Source organism: Euprymna scolopes, chromosome 31 (genome assembly GCF_053919585.1).
Source record: "Euprymna scolopes isolate OS-2025 chromosome 31, ASM5391958v1, whole genome shotgun sequence".
NCBI classification, from domain to species: domain Eukaryota; kingdom Metazoa; phylum Mollusca; class Cephalopoda; order Sepiida; family Sepiolidae; genus Euprymna; species Euprymna scolopes.
The window spans coordinates 65337718-65352537 of NC_136512.1; the positions used below are offsets into that span (position 1 = coordinate 65337718).

The 14820-nt window shown below is 33.9% G+C and overlaps 1 protein-coding gene and 1 pseudogene across 1 annotated transcript in view; one reads left to right on the forward strand and one right to left on the reverse strand.

Moving 5' to 3' along the window:
- Positions 1 to 14820, forward strand: part of LOC145255766 (zinc finger CCCH domain-containing protein 14-like) — an 89463-nt gene that overhangs the window by 72454 nt on the left and 2189 nt on the right. Inside the window, exons 14-16 of the mRNA XM_080114428.1 lie at positions 5941 to 6041; positions 7594 to 7706; positions 8259 to 8351. Of these exons, the coding sequence (XP_079970554.1) occupies positions 5941 to 6041; positions 7594 to 7706; positions 8259 to 8346 (302 nt within the window). The 3' untranslated portion in view covers positions 8347 to 8351. The remainder of the gene's footprint in view (positions 1 to 5940; positions 6042 to 7593; positions 7707 to 8258; positions 8352 to 14820) is intronic.
- On the reverse strand, positions 13512 to 13650 carry LOC145255940 (U2 spliceosomal RNA; annotated as a pseudogene).

Genomic DNA, 14820 nt, shown 5'->3' on the forward strand with positions numbered 1-14820 from the left:
GTTGATGTTGCTCGGCAAGTTTCTTTATATCTGGTTCCATCGATGTTAATGATAGTAAAAAGTCCCCTCTTTTCAAAATCTCAAGTCTATTACAAGCTTTTGATAACAGTTGAGAAACACGACTAAATCCCGATTCAACAAGACGTTAGAAAAGCAATAATCTAGAGCTGTGCTTCATCCCAGAACAAAGGGTACTTTTGTAGCAACATCATTTGTCTTCCACACATTGTACTTTCCATCTTTGAATTTTGCACGCATAATTTCATCATTTTGTAATTTAAAGAGAGGCTCTTGCAAAGATATGTCTATGTCAGAAACATTAACTTTGAAAGAAATTGAAACCTAAGTCGGTGTAACCATCATGCGTAGGTCACTAAACCGAGTTTGCATATCTGCATGCATATTTTCCATATATTCAGCATATAATGCAAGGTCTTCATCTTGCATTATATGCTGCTAACAGAGGCCAAACAAGGAAACTGTTCAAATGCACGACGCCTGATATTATTCATATTCAATTGTAGTTTCCTCAGAAAAGCAGCAATAGCACTTTTACTAGAGATCAGATCAGAATCTTTTCCTTGGAGCTGTTAGTGAATTCAGTTTTTAAAATATATCTGATAAGAAAAACACATCACATTTATTTGCAAGCAGCTGTTCTCCAAGTTGTGTGTTAGCAAGAAAGCAAACAATAGAATCCCAGATGCAATGAAACGCTGAAGATAGCCATCTCACCTCTGCATGTAATACAAGCCGCTCAAACTCTTCTCCATTTTGCTTACGTAATTCATGAAAAAGGCGGTCTCTGAGAGAATTTGATTTTAATATGGTTAACTACTTGTATTACGACAGTAAGGGCATCATGCAGACGTGCACTCATTTTATTTGCAATTAAGTGTTGACGGTGTATCACGCAGTGAATACAAAATACTTGCGGGACAGCTTTTTTTAAATGTGCAATAAAACCTTTGTATCTGCCTGCCATCGAAGATGCACCATCAGCAGCACAAGCGATTATATTTTTGAGTGGAGAAATGTTGATTTCCGGGAAATAAGTAACAACTTCAGCAAAACTCGTTTCACCTTTTGTGTCTGTCACAAAATTTCTAGCAAAAAGCATTTCCTGTTAAATCTAACATATGCTAATAAAATGGCCTCATTATCTCTTAAAATGGATTCATTAAGTTGAAGGGCAAACTGTTTCACATGCAAATAGACTATCAATTGTTTTTCTACATCTCTGCCAGGTTCACAGAAAAAGTTGTAAAATTTATATGAATCAGAAATTTTAGGTTAAAATGTTGTAAAGAACTATTTGTAACAAAAAATGATTAAAAATAAGATATAAATTAAAATTTAGTGATTTTTGGTAACACAATTTCTCCAAATTTGATGACACAATTTGTTAGAATTTGATGTCACAATTTGTTAGAATTTGATGTCACAATTTGTTAGAATTTGATGTCACAATTTGTTAGAATTTGATGACACAATTTGTTAGAATTTGATGTCACAATTTGTTAGAATTTGATGTCACAATTTGTTAGAATTTGATGTCACAATTTGTTAGAATTTGATGTCACAATTTGTTAGAATTTGATGTCACAATTTGTTAGAATTTAGGTGACTTTAAGGTAAAGACAAAATCACTTATTGTATTTGTTAGTTTTCACATTTCATGAGTGATGTTTCTGACAAAGCAAGAATTATTGCTGTTTTCCAGGTCAAAATGTATCCAACGCTTACTGTTGGCTAGTTTTTGATGGTGATGTATTTTTATTAAGCTCCTTACATCAAGTGGCTTTATGCTTTGTATGGAGTGATTTCAATAATACATAAAATAAACAATATTATGTTAAATTCCAATGACCAAGTCTTATCTTTATTTTTTTTTTCTTTTGCCAAAATCCAAAGCAATTCAATATAACTTGGCGATTGTTTCACGCACAAACAACCAGTATTAAACATGCGCAACAAAGAAAATACTTGAGAAAAAAGAAAAAAAAAACGGCTTGCATGCATTTCATATAGACCTTGGTTCCTTTAGAAAGCACAGATTTCTTTGTAATCATTTGACAATTTTGAATTTGTAATACAGAACCATGAAAAATATATTTAACATCACAAACAATGCAATATAATATTTAATTAAATGCATAGTGTTTCTTTTTCTTGTTTTTTTTTTGTTGTTTTTTTTTTCTTAGATTACTTTTGGGCGTTTATAATTTAAATAGAATTTCAGGCATATTGCCCCACAACTCATGCATATATGCCGTAATCATGAGAACCAATTTTCACAAACTCTATGCATTAAATTAGGCTGTATTTCAGCAATAACACGTCGAATGTTATCTATCAAGTGGTCTAGTGTTTTTGGTTTATCAGTGTAGACATGAGATTTCACATATCCTCAAAGAAAATAATCTAATGGAGTTAAATCATGCAGACAACATGACTATTTTACAGGTTCATTTTGTGAAATTATTCATTAATCGAATGTTACTCTCAGTAAATGGATCTTATTTGCAATTTCCAAACGCTGCTCGGGTGTTGGTCTCTTCATGATGAATTGCCAAACTAAGCTAAACTCAAAATAACCAATAGTTGCCAAATCTGCAATTAAAAGAGAGTAGTTGTCAATAGGACTATGACAAGAGAATATTCTTTTTATTATTTAGTACTTGTACAGTTTAAGACATTAAAAAATATCGAAAAAAGGTTATATTGCATGTATCTGTTATGGAACGAAGTTCTCCGGAAAAAAATTTCACTTAATTTCATCAAGTAGTTTTTTTTTTTTTTGTTTTACAGCGAAAAAGCAATTTGTTATGATACCGAGCAAAAGGTTCGATTTTTAGGGAGAAAAGCTAGTTATAAAGATGGGGAGGGAGTCTCGGCGCTTTACATTGAGTTATCTCCCCGTGGCATGTTCAGCAAATTTCATAATGGCTGACTTCAACGTGCTCTCATAAGAACGTGTTTTTCCACTGTAAAAAAAAAAAAAACTACTCAATCAAATCAAATGAAATTTTTTTTCGAAGAACTTCAGTCCAAAACAGATATGTAAAATATAACCTTTTTTTGATATTTTCATTTTTTAATGTCTTGACTAAACTGTTCAAGTACCTATTATTTTGACACTCAAGTATATATCAGTTCATATCTTATGTTTTTATATAGAGTGATGTGGTTCTCCATTGATTAACTGTGTCACATACATATACTCAAGAGTCAAAACAACGAAAAGAATATTCTCTTGTCATAGCCCTAGTTGTCAATTTAAAGTTTGCCACCTCTAAAAAAAAACACTCTATATTAAGAAAAATTGTTTTTAATTATCAAAAAGCTATTATAAGAATATTATCAAATTAAGATAAGACAAAGTTATTTCAAACCTAGAGATACGAAAGTTGAGTACTCAAAAACGTGCCTAAATAAATGTTTAAGCTACTAACATTATATGCTATATATAATATTATACACAGGAAAAAATCTTTATGATGTACCAGTGACAGTACGAAAGTATCATATTCCAAAAATTAGGTAAATTGATAAAGTAGTTTTATTATTATAAAGAAAATAATTTTTAAATGATTCTAAGCAATGAATGAGAAATCATAGGCATTACAAGACTGTTCATGCTAGTTTGAATTATTGTGGAGCATCTGCCCTTGTTTCTTTCAGATAGTGACACGAGTTACTGGAGTAAGTTATCATAGAATTTTCTTTTTTAAAAATAAAATTACTTGATCAATTTAGGTGATTTTGGAATATAAGATTTTTGTTCCATCATACAGATTATTTAATTTTTGTTTTTTTGATACAGGGGTAATTCTGGGTAAGAACCAAGAAGTGACTAAAATTAAATTCATACATTATTTTACATTATTCTTTGTTACATATATTTAGTAACAATGTCCGGCTTGCACTTAAATAATGTCTCCACCATTAAAGATTACTAAACTACCACCTTAAATTCATTAACAATTATCCTTTAGTGACCTTCAGGCCTTGATAAGTGCTGATGACCTTGTAAAAAAAAAAAAAAAAAAAAATTGTGATTAAATGCCTTAAAAACTTGATTTTGTGCAACGTGTAGTGTCCAGTGGCAGACAAAAAGAAAGAAGAAAAAATTGGCTTCTGCTTCTAATTATGCAGTAAAGTAATGAGATTTATTGTTGCCTCATATGCAAATGAGATGCTGCTGGTTTGAATAAAAAGCCTGTTTTTCATAGACTGAGCTGATTTGGAGCAGTGAACTTTGACAACGGTTTGTTTGATTTGGAGATATGAGCTGTGTTCCCGATTTATAGTGGCAAGCTTTGACAGGAGTTTGTCAAATCTAATGTTTTGTTCGTTTTTTTTTTTTTTTACAAGGTGGTCACCATTTATCAAGGCCCGGAAGCCATTCGGCGATAAAGGTTATTGCGTGTACAGTACGTTAGTGTTGAGATTTGATAAAGTGTCTTACTTAATGGGGCGGTTCATTAGGAATTTGTTTATGTTGGACTTGAAGACATCCAGGTTGTAGTCAGGTGGGAAACAGGCAAACGGAACAGAGTTCCACAGGTATGCACTTCTAAGAAAGAAGCTTTGCTCATGGAATCTACGTTTTGGTTTTGGCACAGATAAAGAGTGGGGAAAATTTTTGGCAGTGATTTCAGCTAGACGGGTGTTTTTCGTGAAAGATTGGCGAGGGAGGACCAGGGATTGGAGCTCAGACAAGCACTTGCCATAGAAGTAACGATAAAACAAAGACAGGTTCGCAACGTCTCTCCTGTGGGAAAGAGATTGCAGGGAAGAGAAAAGGGCATCCCCCACTAAACCATGAAGCCTATTTTGTACTCTGTCAAGGCATGATAGGCTGTTTTTGGCAGCTCCTGCCCAGATGTGGCAGCAGTACTTCATCCTTGGACGTACTTGGCTTTTATATAGATAGAGAATTGCATCAGCAGTGAGATATCTTCTGAAGCGGTAGAAGGATCCTACCATTTTTCCAGCAACCTTGGCAACAGACTTGATGTATGTTTTCCATTTCAGGTCAGGAGTAAAGGTCAGGCCTAGAAGCTTATCAAAACATGGGGCTTCCCCTAGACAAGAGCCATTCATTTCAATTGATGCCAGATGGGGATCAGAGTGTTGATGATGTAAAGATAGGAGCTTGGTTTTAGATGCATTAAAAGTAACCAGCCACGTCTTCCCCCACTGTACCACGCGCTCAAGATCAGAGGAGAGAGAATCAGAGAGAACTTTGTCATTTACGGCCTTTGATGTGTTGCCATAGATGGTCGTGTCATGTGTTTAGGGAGATCATTGATTTAGATCAGGAAGAGTTAGGCCCAGGATGGACCCCTGAAGGATGCCAGCATTAATACTGAGGGCCTCTGATTTCTGCCCATCAACCACTACTCTTATGAGCCTATGAGAGAGAAATGATTTAATGATTGCGAAAACATTTCCAGTTATACCGTAGCTGGAAATCTTGTGAAGTAGACCCTTATGCCATACCTTATTGAAGGCCTTTGATATGTCAAGAGCAATTGCCCTAGAAAGGAAGCCTTTGTCAAGAGATTCACTAATCCTATGAGATATAACCGTTAGCACATCTGCTGTAGATCTAGCAGAACGGAAACCATATTGCATGTCATTAAGAAGGTTATTTCTGCTGGAAGTTGTTAGTTAAAAGTACTGAATCTATTTGGGAAAGTGCAGAATAGTTAACAGCTGATTATTCAACCACATTAATGAATATTTATTTATTTAAAATTAACTCCGCTTTGATGATATGACATCACATTTTGGCAAAAGCAAAAAAAATTGTTCCTGTGCGTCAAGATGACATTCAATATTAAGTGTTAAAATTTATTTCTTTGAATTTTTTCAGCAGTTTCTTGCCATTTTATTCTGCAATTTTAACTTCTCTACACATCTTTCTTCCAGTTCCTGTAATACCAACAGCAGCCCCTTCTCTCCGTCTTCGTCCACCATGTAAATTCTTTCCTACCTGTAAAAATATGAGCTGTCCATTTAATCATCCAAAGGTAAGTAACTTCATCACTTATTATGTCACACACTTATTTCTAAAACATTGTTCGTGCGGGTAAAATTATCGCCTTAGAGAAAGCATCACTACAGCTTTATTTTAAAACTTTTATTGAAAAAAAACTAATTCAGGTAATTTGATCATGTACTAGAGCTGACATTTATTCAATGTAGTCACTTTCAGCCTCAGTATGGGTCTGGAACTGGGAGCATGCCTTTTCCACGAGCACCGGCAGGTACTCGGCGGATGGCGACGATCAGACTGGCTCTGGTGTTGTGGGAGGTCATGTTGGTGATGTTCTCAACGTATGACCAAACAAAGTAGTCCAGCAGGTTCAGGTTGAGAGAAGTGGTGCGGCCAGTGAGAGAAGTGTACAAAGTCGTGGCACTCTGAAGCCAACCCTAACCTCTCTTTGGACTTGTGGGGTGGCGCCAAGTCCTGCTGTCACCCACACCCAGGGCCTGCCAGCGGCCACCTGATTGCACCAGGAGATCACCACACTCTTCAGCACATCCATGTACATTTTGGTGTTGACTTTCAAACCGACTTCAAAGATGTGAGGCAGCATGATGTGGTCCTCACTTGAAACCACACCAAACACTATAACCATGGGTCGTCCTATGCGTTGAACTGTACCCTCAAGTGTTGAACCGTCCAGATTTGCATTTTGAGGGTGCTGGCAATGGTCCTGTCGTCATAACTTGGATCAGTAGAGAGCATGAGTTGTACAGCGGCGCATCTCCGACCTCGTTCATTGAACATTGTGCAACTTTCAGACGTGATAGAAGATCCCCATCGCTCTTAGGATTTGTACACAACTGGCCAACCAGTAGATGATCTGCAAAAAAAAAGAAAACTGGTTTTCATCAAGCGGAAATGGAATCATGTCTTTTCTAAGGCTACAGTTTTATCGTTCCACCCTATACAATACGTAGGGATGTCAATTTACATCTTAAAATATAAATATTTTATTGCACCAGGTTTCATCAGACATGTTTCAGTCTTATATTCTAATTTGGAAAGAAAGCTTCCTCTCATTATACAAGGAACTCAATATGCAAAGGCAAATCGTTTGTGTACGTGTGTGTGTGTATGTCTATGTCCAGCTAGAGTGGAACGTGCTGGGTAGAGGAGAAAGAGGGTGAGAGAAATATAGAGATAGATCGAGAGGTTAGTGAATAGAAATGGGTAACTTTGCTCCAGACAATGCCAGGTAGCCCTGTTAGTTTAAGTATAAAGCGGGAAAAAGCTTTTCATAAACAAGCATTGATTCACTTATTTTTAGTGTAATAAATAATAAAAATTATAATAATAATAAAAATTATAATAATAATTATAAATAATAGTAATAAAAATTATAAGTAATAAAAATTATAAATAATAATTATAAAAATAATAATTATAAAAAATTATAATAATTATAAATAATAAAAAATTATAATAATTATAAATAATAAATTCACTGTAGTTACTGTAGATTGTTATTCATGAACCATTTTTTTTTATTGTTTAAGTGATTATTAATTTTATTTATGTTTTTTTTTTTTCAGCCATGTCGATTTGGTATTAGCTGCACGAAAAAAGCTTTCTGTAATTTTTATCATCCACCATTACCAACCAAAAACAAATTACGATGGAAAGCTGATAAATCCCTTTTATCTGAGTAAGTATTTTATTGTCGACTTATTGAAATTTTTGTAGGAAATTTGTAGATTTTTTTTTTTTTTTTTAGAAATCGCCCCAGACAAAGCGTGAAGTCAGTTTATCTAAGAATCTAAAAAAAGAAACTACTACTTCAAGATCAAATTTGTCAAATAGTTTTATTTTTAAATAAGAAAACTAAATTTTATGAGTAAGAGAGAAGCTGTCTCTTGTCACTATCTCAAAAATTATCTCAAGACAAGAGATAACTCAACAATAATTAAAACTTGCAAGTTTTTTGTTGTAATGTCTATGAATTCTCATGAATTGCTTAAAATGATTTTCTTTATAAAGACAAAACTACTGGATCAATTTGCATGATTTTTGGAATGTTTTTATTTTATCATGGACCCGTGCATCATACAAGTTTGTTTTGTTTTTTTTTTTGATATGGGGGAATTGTGGACAAGAACCGAAAAATGATTCCGTTTCAAATTTATGATTCCTCGATCACAGAAGATTGTTTCCCCCATTTTATATGTTAACCGCTTTTCATCTTGTTCTTTTTATTTAGTGATGCTGCGAATCTTGCTGACCCAATGGAACTGAATCTGGATCAGTGGAATAATCCATACAAAGTTGTAAACGCAGCCAACGCGTAGCGGAGGTAAAATTAACTTTTTATATATATGATGTTTTATCGCTATCTGGATGGGAGACGGTCAAATTAATAATAAGCTTTGCGGACGAAAAGATAATATCAAATGAATCCTTTTGTAAAAAAATTATTAAAATATAATTGTGTTAGGAATTTATGTCAACAGTCTCAGACAATGGACAGATTAGTTTAGTAAGTTTATTTGGATTTGAAATACAAATGAGATTCCAAAAGTAAATCCTGGTTAGGACTATGACCTTTTTTTTTTTTTTTTACAAAGGAATCACCACTTATCAAGGCCTAGAGGCCACTCAAGAATAAGGGTTAAAGATTATACAGTGGTCAAAAGGACAACATAGTAATCGTTAGAAGTGTAAATTTGGTAAATTGGATTACTTAAGGGGAACGGCTCATCAAGAACTTGTTTACATTGGACTTCAAGACATCCAGTGATAAAGCCCTATTTGGGGGCTGTGGGGGATGCGGAGTTGTTTCTTAGTTACCATTGATCCCGGGTCCACTTTGGCCTGGAGTGATAATACCTGTTACAGCATCTGGTGCTAATAAATCATGTTGTCTGAAGATAGTGGCTTCCTGAACAAAAATGTACCAAACATTGATTTTTTTTTGTTTTGTTTTTTTCCTCCCTTTTACAAAACTCAATCATTTTTGGCAAAGTCAAAAACAAAAACAATTTTTTTTCTACAAAACAACCAAACCAAACACCATGAATAAATATTTTCAGATATAAAGAGCTTGAAGCATAGAAATTTTTACCAAAATGACCGGATTAGAAATGAAATAACCTGAAAAGGGTTAATATGCCACAAAACCAGACCAGATAACTCTACCACGTTGAGGAAAGGTTGAACTCTAAAATGGTGTGGTTCCTGTTATTTCTGGGGGTCCACATAATCTCATACCAATCGCATTTGAACTTTGATTCTTCTAACAACTAAATCTGATTTTTGTTTGGGAAGAAGCAAGAATGGTTGAACCCCTCCAGACTGTAGCAAAAATAAATGAACTGCGAACATGCATGTGTGTACACTCACCATCATCATTGTGTTGTTCTGGGCTAAATTCGTTCATTGATCCCTCCAGTCAGTGTTGCAACGAAGCCTCCTCTTACAAAACAAACTTTTAAATAAATAACAGATGTCTATTATTTTTGAGTTTACAAAAGGTACTCATCTACTTAATTACAGACTTGCAGCATCAGATCACTGCCTGACTAAAACACACAAGACTCATTATAGAAGAATTCTTTGGTCAAGAGACCATAACCTGCCTGGAGAAATGTAGCGGCCATACTGTTCAGTAGCTCTCACCAAAACAAACTTAAACTTCAAACTCCCACTCCTCCTCTTCAGGATAAGAGCTACTTATGACCGCCTCTCCTTCCATTTTCCTGGGATTTCTTCAACCTTGACTGGTTCTGGCTCTGGTCCTTTGTTAATTGTCACTATTTGTTTACCTTGAACTTGACTGCTCCAAACATCCACTGAAGACTGTCTAGTACTGTCTCTGTTCATAGCGGTTTTAACTGGAGTCCATCTAGGAAAATTTAATTTTTGTATAAAAGCTGATCCCAGCGTGACTTTTCCATCAAATAAGGCACTTTTTCAAACAAAGAGAATATCTCTTGTACGGTCTGACTCTGGCCAGGAATATTTTCAGTTTTCTGCACTCCTGTCTTTCTTTGACCAAGCATATACCACTGCAACGTCTGCCACTTACATGTACCAGCAAAACATGGCAGCGCATTGCATGTTTACAGCACACTTTATCTGCATTTATAAATCTATAAAAAAAATTTTTGATGAAGCGAATTCCATTGATTATTGTAGTGTACCTAATATATAATAATGATTTCAAAAGTTAAAAAAAAAACAAGACCGATAGCCATTAGTCACATGCTCTCGTGTAATGAATGAATGTGTGAATGTAGGATTGACATGAAATTCTTAAAGATAAACTAAAATGACAAAAAAATGGGCTGAAATAACTTACTTAGAATGACTTCATTGAACTTAAGGATGAATTGAATGATCTTAAGAATGACGAATGCTTAAAAAATAACTGGAATCTAGTAATACACACGGACGAAAAAACGCTTTGGATAATCACAGATTTCAAGGTAGTTCTACTAAAATAGCCATATTTTTTAAACCAAAGCACTTCCAGTCTTCAAATTACTACTGTTTTGTTCGGAAATGAATATACTTTCAAATGAATTAATAAATATGAATGTACATTATATATTTTAAGAGTTTTAAGCAAATAAAGTGATAAAAATGTGAACGTCATAAAATGGCGTTTTCGGTAAGGTTTTGTAATGACCCCCCCTGTTTTCTAAAGGTCCGTACCGTGATTGTATGAAGAATTTCGTCATGAAATTTGGGAACCAATTAGAAGAGGTGTTAATCTTAATACTGTCAAGTGTCCGAAATATTTTTGACCATTTCTTTTTTTGTCGTGTTAAAAATAAGACTTTAATATGACGAGTATTGAACATTTTGAAAAAAAAATTCTTCGGACACCCAGTAGTAAGTAAATCAATCTTTTTACTATCTTTATCAATTAAAAGTATTATTTTATGTTGAGTAGGACCGCGGTAATTGATAATTTAAAAGGACCTACCCGAAAAAAAAATTGTTTCTATTTCTCGAATTTGGTCAAATGAAGTTTAAGCAGCAGCTCCAGCCTGTAGAATCAGCGATAGCACAGTTGTAAACAAACACGCGTTCTTTAATTTTTATTCAAGAACGAATTAAGAAAAACATGAAAATATGAATATAAATGTTCTTATATGTTCTTATACGTTTAATGAGAGCTATTTTGTTATCAGAATAACATTAGTTTAGAATATTCGGTTTTCAGAATGTATAATAACAACAATCCTAACCAATTCGGCATTATGAATCTGTTGCAATTTCTCACAAATCTCGTCAAATTTAAAAACATGGTTAAAAAAACAAAAACTTTTGTAGATATATAGCTTGCATGCACTTTTATTCTTTAAATTAGTTTTGAACAACAAATTAAAACAATGTTTTACTGCGAACAGCCACAAATGTTTTATTTTTTCAAAATCAAAATAAGTATCAAAATCTCGTTTATACATAGATTCGAAAAAGTTGTCAAAAAACAAATATATAACAAATAAATGTTATCAAAGGCAAGATAAGTTACTTTTCTACCAAACTGGATATATTTTTTGTGTTTTTATTCAATGTAACATGTTTATTCAGCTCGAAAAACATACAGTGTTTACCGATGTATTGGAAAATTAAAAATGGCGCCCGGCCCGACTCTCTTTGACACGGTAAGTTTGAGAAAAGGAGTTAAAAATTAAAAAAAACTATACAAAATACTGTTAAAAACTCACCGAATATATGTCAGCCTATGTCACGGTAACATATATTGAGCGAGTTTCTAGCAGTATTTTGTCTACTTTTTTATTTTTAACTCTTTTCCACAAACTTACCGTTTCAAGAGTCGGGCGCCATTTTAAATTTTCCAAAACATCGGTAAACACTGTTTTCAAGCTGAATAAACATGTTACATTAAATAAAAACACTAAAAAATTATCCAGTTAGGTAGAAAAGTAACTTGCTTTTGATAACATTTATTTGTTATATATTCGTTTTTTTGACAACTTTTTCGAATCTATGTGTATAGTAATACAAACCCTCAAAATCTATATCAATATTCTTGAAATTTTAAAAGCAGTTAGAAAACACATCAAACTACAATTAGGAAGCTTTTTATTTCGTTATTTTTTTTTTCTACTTATTAAGCGAAAGATATTTTTACAACCTGCTCCAGCGTAGTATAAACGGCCTATGGAATTAACACCTTCAACCTCGAAAATAGAAATCAACAAATTTTTGAACGCTCTCTTTGAAAAAAAGCTCTCTTAACTTCACCTCTAATACAAATTATGTGTGGCAAGTCTCCTCCTAAAACACTCTTTAACCCTAACAATAACACTAAGTTCGAGTGGCAAGCCCCTCCCCCAACAAAATACCTCTGTAAGCCACATACAAGCATCTAAAACAAACAAACAAAAACTAGATCCTTCCTTAAAGAAAAATACACATAAAAATAAATTGGTTAACTGTCCTAAAATGCTAGAATGACCAGGAAATGATGAATTATTTTACATTAAATTTTTGTGAAACTAACCGCTCCCCCCTCTAATATTGTTTTTGTTAGCTTTGTCTCTGTCAAGTTTTCAGTATGTTCACACAATTTTCCTTAGCCCTACAATTAATTCAAAGTCCGAATGGCAACCCTCCCCATATTCTCATTGCATAGAAATCTTCTTAAAACTACATATAATCATCTTAAAAAAAAAAAAAAAAAAAAAGCATGCATATTTTCCCATAGAAAAAAAAAAACAGTTAACTGCCCTAAAATGCTAGAATGACCTGTAATAGGAAATTATTTTACATTAAATTCTAAAATAATTTGTTTATCTTTCATTAAAGTTTTTCATGGCATTTTATACATAATTTCCTAAAAAGGTAGAATCACATTTTGGAGGGGTGGTCAGAAGGAGTTGAGTGGGGTTAAACAGAAGGTGTTAATCTACAATAATACCAAAGAAATATTGCAATATATTCATTTTTAAATGGTCTTATGTTTAGATTTAAGTTTTTTGTACATAAAGCACATTACAATTCAACTTTGAGTTCTCCAACTTCTTTTCTGTTTATGGATACATGGCATTTTTAAGGAATTGCTGCATATTTATGCACATTTACTGCAGATTATTTGGAAACCATAAACTTTGGGAGATTTTCAGTTGCATATTCTGATTCCTTGTACAAAAATACACTTATATGGTAAATTTCATTTCTTAGTCTTGTGTTTTAACAAAGATATGACATTTTTACTGAAAAAGTAGTGTAAAAAATGTGCCGAAACGCATATGGTCTTAAAGAGGGAAAAATATCCAAACGTGTGAGGCACAAAAATAGCCATAACTTCCTTAATTTTAATCAGATTTAAAAAATTTGAAAAGATTCTTTCTTAGCTCATCAAGCTCTTTCTATGCATACCAATATTAAAATATTTCAAGCTATTTCAATTTTTTCATGTGTATTGCTACTGGAATCCTTCAAAAACAACTTGAATGATCTGGAGAATGACTGGTTGTAAAGTGGGTGATCATTTTACATTAAATTAATACAGAAAAGTGATTCCCCCACTTTATATCACAAAGTTACAAACATAAGTACAGCATGTAGTAAAAACAGATACTACACTTTGATCTTGGCCAAAAGGCCAAGAAAAGGGTATTTATTTGCTCCCCCACCAAGCAAATTAGGCACCAGGCCGATTTTTAATGTGAGGAGTGAAGAGGAAATGGGGACTAACTCCCCTGGGAGTAGAGGAGCTGGATAGTGACAATTGGTATGAAGGGTTGCCCCTATATGGGCCAAGGTCTTATATGTGGGGTTTCCCCCACATATGGTCTTTGCTTGCAGTATCTGCCGGAACAGATTCTACACTTTCATCTTGGCCAAAAGGCCAAGAAAAGGGTATTTATTTGCTCCCCCACCGAGCAAATTAGACACAAGGCCGATTTTTAATGTAAGGAGTGAAGGGGAAATGGGGACCAGCTCCCCGGGGAGTAGGGGAGCTAGATAGTGACAATTGGTATGAAGGGTTGGCCCTACATTGACCAAGGTCTTATATGTGGGGTTGCCCCCCACATATGGTCTTTGCTTGCAGTATCTACCGGAAAGATACTATACTTTCATCTTGGCCAAAAGGCCAAGAAAAGCTTAAAAAGCTAAGAACAGCATCTATTAACAACAGACCTTTGATCTTGACCAAAAAGGCCAACCACAAAAATATTACTGACAGACCGATCAACGGACCCACCGACAGAGTGGCTTATAGAGTCGCTTGCATGCGACTAAAAATGATTTTGGGGTGCATATAGCTCTCCATCCACTCTTATTTGTTATCATCTGAGCCACATTTATAAACATAAAAGCTGAAAGAAATAACATTGTTAAACCTACAAATGAATATTTGTACATGCATAAAGGTTTTATGTTTAGTCGACTTACGCCTGCTAAGTTCCAATGTTCTTCGATTTTGACCCATTAAAGTTCCAAGTCTATAGATCAAAAATTGACACAGTAGTTTGGTAGAGATTGTTCCACACACACACATACACACAGACGAGGCCACTTTTATAAAGGGCAAACATCTGTTAGTGTGTATGTATGTATGTATTTGTGTTTGTTATCAAATAGTACTAGTATAGAAATGAAAGTCATTTAAAATCAGATGCGCTTAATTGGACACTTGGTTAGGATGGAGGACAAAAGACTTCCTAAACAACTGTTTTATAGTGAGGTAGATAAGGATAAAAGACCACACCATAAACCAAGAAAAAGGTTTAAGGATTCTCTGAAAAACAACTTGAAGATACTTGAGGGATATACATAACTGG